Raw genomic sequence first — 10452 nt, forward strand, 5'->3', positions numbered from 1 at the left:
AATGAGGGGGAGAAAGAGATGGGAAAAAAACAGGAAGAATGAAAAGAAGGTGGGTGAGGTGAAAAGCTAGTGGACGGCGATGATGTATGGATATAGAAACGGAGCTGAGGAGGAGACGGAAAGCAGGGGATGAGGAGTGAGTGGGGTGGGAGGGGGGTGGGTTTATAGATGAAGCCAGGCAAGAGAGGAGCAGGAGCATGGGAGTTTGATGGGGAGAGCGTGGGAGGTTGTCAGGCCTTCAGTCACAAGGGAGTCACCGTGAGGTGGCTGCAGTGACGGCAGCAGTGATGTCAGAGCAGGAACACACACACACATGTCCACACACATCTGCATGCACATCAATTTTCCTAATGGTCTGCCCACCCGTCCACCCTCAATAAACATTTTCAAACTCAGTGAAACAAAAAGAGAACATCACCCACACATCTGCCTTTGTCTCTTTCTGTCCCTCACACACTCAGGCCAATACATTTGGTTAGATGATGTTCTCAGCACCATTTTATGAACACAATATGGGTTCTAGTTTGATATGCTCACATTGCCTAATCTTTTTATACCTCAGAGTTAAATCTGGAATCGCTTGTGGGCACATTTAGCCTCTGCAGGGGAAAAAATGTAAAAAAAGAAAAGAAAAGAAAAGCATCAAGTTGGGGTTAGCGGCGGCTTAAGGGATGAAACATGTAGCTCTGCCTGAAGTGTGTATTAAGATAATTAAGGCTGCCGACAAATGTATTCCCCCTGCTCCCACTCCCCCGATCATATTCCCATGAATTAATTTTTCTGCTCCTTTCTCTCGATTACCCTTTAAAGTCTCCTGCGAGCGACTGTAAGAGTCCAAAACCAGTTGGGACGGCTTTATTTGCCTTTGCAGACAGAATTTGTCTTTTAGTGATTGAGCAGTGCAGAGCAATAAAATGGACACACAGTATTCACCATTCATATATTCTCTCTTTCATTCACTACAACCTCCCTCTTCATCATCCCCACTACCCCACATCCCACACCCATGTCCTCGCCCTCCCATCCACTGTGTTCCTACCCACCCACCTGCTTCCATGGCTGCAGTGACTCAGTCCTCTTCCAGCTGAGGATACATGAGAACATTATGGGGGGGGAAGGGGGGGGGGGGGAGAGATAAATACTCAAAGAAGTAAAGCAGCCAGAAAGACAAGTGTCTGCTGCATCATTAATGCTACCCACCACACCCACACACCCAAATCCCCCCCCACACACAGACACGCGCCGCCCCCGCTCTGAAACGGATGCGCTCTTACTTTTTTTTTTTTTTTTTAATAACGGATACTTTATTGATCCCCATGGGGAAATTACTTGTTTTTCTCTGCATTTGACCCATTCACTCAGTGAAGCAGTGGGCAGCCCACTAAGCAGGCGCCCGGGGAGCAGTGTGTAGGGACGGTACCTTGCTCAGGGGTACCTCAGGGTAGCCGTTAAGTGGATGCGCTCTTACTTTATCCGGTAATTCATCCTTAAAAGCAAAAATTGGGCAGGCAGCGTGGAGTGTTTCAAAAATAGTTTTTTCATTTCTCTAGATAGAAGTCTGTGTCGTCACGACTCTGTGACATGGATGGATGATTTCTTAAAGGCGAACTTGCCAAATGCACGCCTTACATGGGCCCTGAATCAGAAAACCTTGAGGAATCAAAGCTGTCGATCATATCACTTTCTTTCTCTCCGAGCGGCGCCAACCCATCTGTGATGTTTTTCACGCTCAGCTCGCACCACGATGGCTTTAACTTCCTCTTAAAGTAGTGGAAAATTGTGCACCGATGTGGAATATAGTGGCAGACAATTATGTTTACTGAGCGGCTGTCTGTGCCTCCCGCCTGCCTACTTCACTCTTAGTTATCAGATTTATTCAGGAACCCGCGGGTCAACGAGACCTTACTTCTTTTTTTAATTATGCAAACTAAATTCAGCATAATGGATCTTAATGGTGGCTGTGTGGCAAAGACACTGGCTTACATAAGAGGTGATCAATCAGGCGGACGGAAAGGGAGGTTTACGACAGTGGGAGGGGCCCATTTTACTGAGAAAAACATGCAGGTGGCTGCTGTGAGTTTACTAAGTGTTTTGCTTCATACAGCAGCACAAGTGCTGCTATGTAGCTGATGATGTATTGTGACATTCACTGACGAATTTCAGTTTCTGTGCTCAAATCCTTCAAAAAATGTCAGCTTTTAGAAAGTAGTTCTTTTCATGTTCAAGACAAGATGCGGTGGATTCCTTTTAGACTCTTCACACCCTCTCATTTAAATGAACAGTGGGGTACAGTTACCCAGCATTCAACAAGATAACCCATCTATGTGCGTCAATAGCATGCCTTAATTGTAGTCATCTTCTTTTCATTCTTCCAACAACCCCCTAATGCTGTCTTGTGTGATATTGTGTACATTCTTGGTTATACATGAAGAATTTATATTTTCTTGTTTCGATTCCCTCAGTCAGCGATAAGATGGCACGAGAAGTCTACGGAGGCCGGGACTGAATTCAGCGGAACCTTCATCCATTAAAAGGAAGATAATTCCACATTACATACGCACAGCAACTTTCCATTAGGTCTGCACAAAAACAAGAGTGGCTGTAAGCGTGCGCTGGAGTCGGCTTATATGCCAGTTTTTTGTTTCTTATTGAAATTTTAAAATTAGAATTTTTTTATGTTTTATACTTTGGTAAAGATCTGAGTGTCTTTAAATGCCATCTGTGGCGCCAAACAAGATTTTCTCTCTGTGTAAACAACAGAGCAGAGATCCTGCGCTCCGCGAGCCGCTCAGAGATGAAACTCAGTTCTGCATATCTGAATGTGCCTGTGTGTGTGTGTGTGTGTGTGTGTGTGTGTGTGTGTGTGTGTGTGTGTGTGTGTGTGTGTGTGTGTGTGTGTGTGTGTGTGTGTGTGTGTGTGGAGATGGTGTTTGTGTGTGCTGATGTTTATGCCTGTGATCCGTAGGACTGCTGCTGTTTGCAGTGAAGCATGTATTAGCATGGGACTGGAAGAGGAGGGGAGTGTGTGTGTGTTCACTGATTGACGTCACAGACGCCCACTCATTTCCATCTTGTCTGTGTGCACGGAGAGAATAGATCCCCATCTGCATCCAGCTCTTCTCCCCTGCACACTTCCTCTCCTCTCTTCTCCCCTTCCCCTCTTCTTCCTCACCTCCCGTTAGTTTCCTCTTCCTCTCTTTCTCCTCCTGCGTCTTCCCATTCACTCCTGAACATCCCACCCCCATCGAGTACAGATAAACAAGACAGTCGAACACAAACAGTTGTTTAAGACAGCCAGACATTTTCCATTGAAAATGTGAACCTGAACCTGTGTGTGTGTGTGTGTGTGTGTGTGTGTGTGTGTGTGTGTGTGTGTGTGTGTGTGTGTGTGTGTGTGTGCGCACACTGTCCCCCAGCTTTACGCGTGTGCAAAAAGTGTGACGTCCTTTCCACAACAATTGCTCATCCACATTCACACAGTGCTCTTCCTGCTGACGACAGGGCATCATTTAAATCACTTCCTCGCAAAAGGTCATCCTCATTCTTTTTTTACTCAGAGAGCACCCCACCCTCCATCTCCTTCCATGTAACACACACCGAACTACGCGGGGAAGATGTGTGCAAACATGCACCGTCCCTGACCAGAGGGATGCGGACAGGGGGGAGGTAAACGACGGGAGCTGAAAACGCGTGGGATGACAGAATAGGCTGTGCAAATGTTTAAAAATAAATAAATAAAAGGGGGGAAATGGGGGTGGGGCTATTTTAGTCAACAAGCCTGCCAGGAGTAAGGACAAAGTGAGAGTAAACACTGGCGGTGGAGGGGGGTTCATGCACGGCGGGGGCAAAGCAGCCTTGTGATTACTCAGACCAGACAGTGAAAAGACAGAAGAGGATGAGCAGGCAGACCGGCAGATGGGCCGAGAGACAGATAAAGCAGGCAGACAAACATTCAATTTCAGCCAGAGCACTCAGCACGCACACACAGGCAGAAGATAAAACAATATCGGTAGGGGCTCATTAGAACTTTGATGCCCGATTGCCTTAAGAGAGGGCTGCATGTTTGGTTTGTTTGCGCGTGTTTGTGTGTGTCTCGGTATCAAAGCCGTTAACGAGTCAGAGGGCTGAATGGACGGATCAATGAGAGTGTAAGAGCTGAGGAATATCACAAGGAGTGCACAGATGAAAGAAGGTGGTGAGCAATAAAAAAGAGACCACCCTGGCTGAGATCTGAAACTTTCTGTCTGATCAATAATGTATTTCCTTTAGTTTCCCTCACTTATCGACGGATCTCACACACAGAGGCTGCGAATTAATCGCCTGGGCCCGACCGTGTGCTTTTATCCGGCCCGGCTCAAGTCACACTAGATTGAAAAGTAAATGCATTAAACAACAGCTGATGACAAGAGGATTAAAAGCCATAACGAAGCGAGATGTGAATAAGAATGGGAAGGGAGGTAAGGAGGCCTTTGAAATGCTTTTTTTTTTTTTTTTTGCTCTATTAAGAAATGTGTGAGTCATCTCTCATAGTAAATTAATAATAAAAAACAGAATAACGCCTTTTAATGCATGAGTTAATCAAATGTAAGGTTAATCAAAGCTCCACATGAGGCCGTGGGCAAAGAGCGTTTTTTGTTTTGGTTTCTTTTAAGGTATGAAATATGAGACAAGACTGACATCTAGTGGCGGCGAGGCGCAACGACGCTTAACGCACAGCAAGACATCGACAAAATGGAGCCCAGTGCTCGGCCATGACAATGCAGGTCAGAGGGACTGAGACTGCTGCACAGCATAGCGGAAGAGAAGGGGGGAAATAACCCAAAACTAAACAAAATAAATAAATACAAATTAAAATCGAGCGTCATATTGTGCAGTGATTCACAGATAAGTGAAGCACATGAAGACACAAAGCTGAAGCTTAAACCAGAGGAGCTGCTGCAGGCTGTTGCACCCAGTCCAAGCCTGGAAAACAATGCTGTTACAAACACACACACACATGCATGTGTCTTCATATACTTGAACTCACAGCAGCGGTTGACTTTGAGGCTCAACAGAACGCAGCAAGCGTGCACGCTCACACACCCAGTGCTGCAGGCAAGTGCACATCAGAGTCGCCCACTCACACCGTGTTTGCTCAGCAGACTACAAGCATCTTCTTCACCATTCTCCTGCCAGGCCTTTGCCATGAACCGATGCATGAAAGCTTTGTACGTGCAACCTAAATGCGGGGCTCTCTTTAAAGCAGGTTACGAAATAAAGCAGCAACTTCTTCTTTCTTTCAGGGTCGAGGTGAATGTGGGTCACAGCACTCGCGCCAGGGTTTAACGTGAGCGTGTTAAGCCCTAAAGGGGAAGGAAGAAGCGGGCAGTTAGGAACTGTCTGCATCTAGGCCCTTTTTCTCTGGGTTTGTAAAGGCTGCGAGCCAGAGAGGATGTAGAAGCATGACTTTATTAAAGACTTTGCTCAGTTACTGGGTATGATGTCTTCTCACTGGTGCATTTTAGAAGGATCGATCAGTGGGATGAACAATGAAGGTCTGGCTGACCTTTCGCTGACCTGACCTCCCTTAAAGAGTCTTTTGCAACAGATATTTGCAGTCTGGGCTGTAACAAACATGCCTCGAGTAAGTTTGGAGGATGAAGTGGACTTGAGTGTGTAATCAGAGAAAGGAGGACGGATGAAATGTGGAATCTATAACCTGCAGCAGCTTCTCTTGAAGGAAATACTGGATTTTGCTAAGTGGCAAGGATGTTCTTGTTTAAAAAAGAAAAATGAATGCAGTCATTTTTGATTATGCGTACAGATAGATCCCGGGAGGCTCTTAAGCACAGTTAGTAGTGGAAATCGCATGCTTTAAAGACGCAAGCAGGCTTTATATTTCAATTCAAAGACAACACATGGTTACTTTTACCTACGAAACGCTTGAGTTTTGACTCACAACCCATTTCCCCCCATTCATTTCCCTTTATTTATCCCACTCTGTCGTCAAAGAAAGCAAACTGGACACTCCGATTCGAGGAAAATTCCCAGGACTTCTTTTTATTAAGAGAATTTCAGAACATAAGAGAGGGACCGGACACCTGCATATATGTTTTTTTTCTTTTTTTTTTTTCCTTTTTTTTTGTCACAGAAGGATTCCAAATTCAATCGCTGTTAAAAAACCAAAAAAACCGAACCAAACCAGAAAAAACTAAAACAAAAAACAGTGTTTAGAAAAGCTGGCGTGACAGCGTGGATGGAGCGGGAGCTGTTTTGTTTTGTTGTTTTTTTTAGAATTTTTTTCCTCTTTTCTTTTATACACGCAGGGTCGTCTAAGGAGACGGATCGGAGGCAGTCGCCGTTCTCCGGAATGTTTCACATGTTCGTCTTCCTCTTTCTTATGGACAACACGCTAGTAGTTTTTCGTTTTGTATCTTTTTTTTCTTCTTCTTCGTCAAAACACAATTTCAATGAAAGAAAAAAAAAAAAAAAAAACACCATGAGACAGAAGCAGAGAAACAAAAATGGAAAAAAAAAAAAAAAAATGAGGAGGGGACTCACTGCACGTTTATAGAGGTCTAAAAGGAATCGCCCACACCGACATGTCTGAACCGTTGTAGTAAAAACGTGGATAAAAGGGGGGAGAAAGGGGAGGAGGTGAGGAAGAAAAGGTCTGATTTTTGTGGAGTTAGAAGTGAAACAAACAAACAAAAAAAAACCCCACAGTAATACACAACTCACAACATGGCCAATCCGGCAGGGACACGCTTTCTACACCAAAAACAAGCCTTCAACAATCATGAAATGCCATTTAAAAAAGATTTTAGTGTGTTCATTTCGCTTGCAGACACTTTGATATGACCACTGCAAATCTGCAAGGCGCTCCATAATCAGCTTTGCTTTTTTGTGCTAAAAATCTGTACGGATACTTATAAAATCATTGATAAAAATATTCCTCTGTTAACAATACGCCTTGGAGGGAAACCATGTGAGAGAGACTTAGAGGGGGGGTGGGGTGGGACTGGCTGGGGTAGTTTTTTGGGTGGAGTGGGGGGGAAGGGGCTGTAGAAGATGGAGGAGGAGAGAGTTTGGGCAGTGGTGCTACTCGGACTTGGCCTCCTCCTTGGCCTCCTCGGGAGCTGCCTCCACCTAAGGGATGAAGCAGAAAGGCTGAAGTTAAAACTTTGTTCGTTTTTGGTGAAATCGTGAAATTACCAGGGTTGTCCAAAAAGGCCAAGGGGAGGGGCGTCCCCCTGCGCACACACCTCGTTGGTCTTGGCCTCGCCGTTCTCAGAGTGGTTTTCCTCGTTCGCCTCTGCCTCGGCGTTCTCCTTCGCCTTCTTGGTCTTCTTGTCCTCCTTCTTGTCGTTCACAGCCTTTTCTTTCTGTTCAGGTTTAGACACAAGCAGTGAGCATGCTGAGCATCTACAAACGCCCTCCCCTCCACCCTCGAATACTACTTCATTTAGCCTCTCACCTTCGCCGCCTTCTTCACCTTTGGTTCCGGCTTGGGCGGGGCCGGTTTCTGGGGAAAGAAGAGGAAAGCGATGTGGAAACTGCTACGCTTGAATACAGCAGCACTACAGGAGTATCTATGATAGTTTAGAGCCTGTTTTTTCCCAGTACTTCTGAATGTTCATGAGGACTTTGGTGCATGAAAGACATCTTTAAACCCCTAAAATGTTCCTGAAAAGAAACTTCTTTCAATAAAGACACAGCGTGCCAATAATTTGCTTCATTAAGAAAAAAACCCCCACAGTCAATACTGGGGGTCGATTATGCCAGCTATTGGCTTTTAGTTAGTATTACATGTAGATACATGTGAACACATCTTTGAGGTTGATTTTGGCTGTTTTAACTCACTGTAATGTTCATTAATCTTGCTTTAATTGTGAATTTAGGCAAATTAAAGTATATCTGAGACATTTGTAGTAATTTTAATGCACTATATAACTGTTCTCAAGTCACTGCTATGCTTTGTTATGCAAAAACAACTTGTTGAAAAGTTTTGCTTTGCTGGAAAACGCAGTTCTTGCTCCTATGCGCCCCTATGCACACTCAATTTAAATATCTGCATGTGCTACACTTTTAGCCGCTCTGCTTTGTTTGGGTTTTTTACGTGTCCATTCTCATCAGGTGATGTCGGTGAGCGTGGAAAAGTGTGTGCCATCTTACCGCCGATAACCGAGCTGATCTCCTCTGGGGCTGAAACATGACAAGAGGTTGTTGTTAATGCGAGGCTTTTATTTTGACAAGCAGGAAGCACAGACACACAGGTATTTAATCTAAAATTTTTATTTTCCCTTTTAATCTTTCACGTGCTGATTAAAATCTGAATTTAAATGGCGTGCGAGAGGTGCAGCTCGCCGTTTCCTTGCTTACCTCCTCCTTTTCTCCTGCCTCTGCTCCGTGTGCCTGAAAAACACAACACAACAGCTTTAAATGAGTGACTGGAAAAAATAAGAGCTTAGCTGCTGTTTATATCAACAGCGAACAGATGCTGTGCGACCTGGACACATATTAGGATTGGTCATAGAGGTGCTGAAAAAACTTTTCAGTTTCAGGTGAAAAGCAAAGTTCATTTCAAATACAGGTGGGTTTAAGCGATTTACAGGCCAGAAATGCCGGCTCCACGCCTGGATTCCGACGGAGGCTGTGAGAGCAGAGTCATGCGGGTCTCTGAGGCCATATTTCGAGGGTCCAGGCCTTGCTTTCCCCTTCCACGCCCCCCCATCTCTTTCTCTCATTCAGTGCATGGAGCTGAGATTTGAAAGCTGGCGCGGGAGTCTCTGAGAAGGGGGAGGGACCATGTTTAGCGGGCTCACAGGCGCCACCGGGCGGCAGGGAAACGCCATCGCAGCCATTTGGGACCGCGAACAAAGAGAGAAAATATATAATTTTATCGAAACGCGACGGCGAATGTTTGTTTTCGCGGTCAAAATGCAAAGTAAAGCCACTAAGGCATTTTCTGGCGCCACTTCGGGCCGGTTTGGAGCCCGAACGGCGATAAGCGAAGCGTTTGTTCTCGGTAGGTCGGGCGACGAAGGTGGACAAGAGCTGCAAAGCATGGCTGCTGCTTGTGCTTTAACTGCATGGAGACCGAGAGAGACTTCTGACTCCCCAAAGGACAGCGGCTCGCACACGAAAAAGGCGTTTTAAAGGCCGTGTCCGAGCAGGAAAATATTCGCTCTAACACAAAAAAAATGCAGATTATATCTAGAAAACAGGCAAAAAATTACCAGCGAAAAATAACCGCTATCCGTTGCGTTATAATTAAGTAATGTCTCAGAGGGATGTCTTCACAATCGTTTTCATTGCATTAATGGCTGCTATCCGCCTCAAAGTATTTTTGCTATTTTCGTAATACGTACCTTTCTCTTGGGCATGTTGATCTCTTGGAGGGTTTCCTTACAAATACAACTAAAAACTGTTTTTTTTTTCTCTGTGGGATCAGTGCATGTGAAGACGAGTGTCTCCCTTATGCTCGGCAGTGTAGTAAACACACTGGAACAGAGAGGCGAGTGGTTGAATGGGGGGAGGGGTGCGGCTAAAGGCATGATTGATAGGCCCTCGGCCAATCGGGTGACGCCATTGGGGGCTGCAGAACACTTGGAATTTTGGAGCCGGTGATGTTGAGGGGTCTGCCGCGAATGGCTTGTTCTTGCAGAGGGAGATGGGAGGAAGCCTGCAGAGAAGGGGGAAAAGGCTCGCGTTCGAGGACATGTTTGCCTTCACACGAGTGAGCCGTGTTAGTGTGTGTGAGAGAGGGAGCCGCATGCATGGTTCATACAGGCCCCGGCGGTAGGCAACATGCCCCCAGTGCGAGCCAGGCATCCTCGCTGGCTCTTATTAAAGCACAGGCTCGCCTCTGCAGAAGTCAGCGGGGGAGATTTAACCATAGATTCACTTCGAGTTTCAGTCCAATATGGCGCCCACTCCTCCCCCTCCTCCTCTCCGACACTTTTTTTGTCAGTCGGCTTTCCTTAAATTCGTTTCAGGGGGGAAAAAGGCCTCGCGTCGACTTCTCCAGACGCCTGCAGGGGGCCCACGAAGCCCGGCTAATAATAAAGCGCCTGCTCTGAAGACGGCGCTTCCACAGGCTGTGCTGTCACACACACACTCTCCAAAAAAAAAAAAAAAAATCAGATTTTTATTTTCTATCACATTAACCTGCCTCCTCGTTCACACGTAGTGCCGGGACACCTGTAACCGTGCACACGTGCATTGTGCGCCGAACAATAGCCAGTGTCTGGCTTACAGACAAAGGGGTGAGGAGGGGTGGTGGTGATGCTGTGGAGGGGGAGGTCGATGCTGAAATATTCAGGCAGTATAACCCCGTTGCCATCTTGACAGGCCACCTCTCTGTGCGTGTACCAGTCTGAGAGTGTGTGCTTTTCAGCTCCACACACACACACAAACGGAGAGAGAGAGAGAGGCTAGAAGGGGCGGGGAGGCAGAGTGGAGGCGGGGGAG

General features: G+C 46.1%; 1 protein-coding gene across 1 annotated transcript; it reads right to left on the reverse strand.

Annotated features, from left to right (window-relative positions):
- Positions 1-6012: 6012 nt before the first annotated feature.
- On the reverse strand, positions 6013-9551 carry LOC147337632 (uncharacterized). Its single transcript, XM_086307417.1, has 6 exons — positions 9351-9551; positions 8362-8394; positions 8155-8184; positions 7457-7504; positions 7245-7364; positions 6013-7128 (listed from the first exon to the last, which is right to left on the reverse strand). The coding sequence occupies exons 1-6, from the start codon at positions 9534-9536 to the stop codon at positions 7081-7083; spliced, it is 465 nt and encodes a 154-aa protein (XP_086163543.1). The 5' UTR covers positions 9537-9551; the 3' UTR covers positions 6013-7080.
- Between the last annotated feature and the right edge of the window lie 901 nt (positions 9552-10452).

Source organism: Aulonocara sp. 'chitande type north' Nkhata Bay, linkage group LG2 (genome assembly GCF_057382095.1).
Source record: "Aulonocara sp. 'chitande type north' Nkhata Bay isolate Kocher_YH1m ecotype deep benthic linkage group LG2, A_spYH_male_GT1.1, whole genome shotgun sequence".
In the NCBI taxonomy this organism is placed as follows: Eukaryota; Metazoa; Chordata; class Actinopteri; order Cichliformes; family Cichlidae; genus Aulonocara; species Aulonocara sp. 'chitande type north' Nkhata Bay.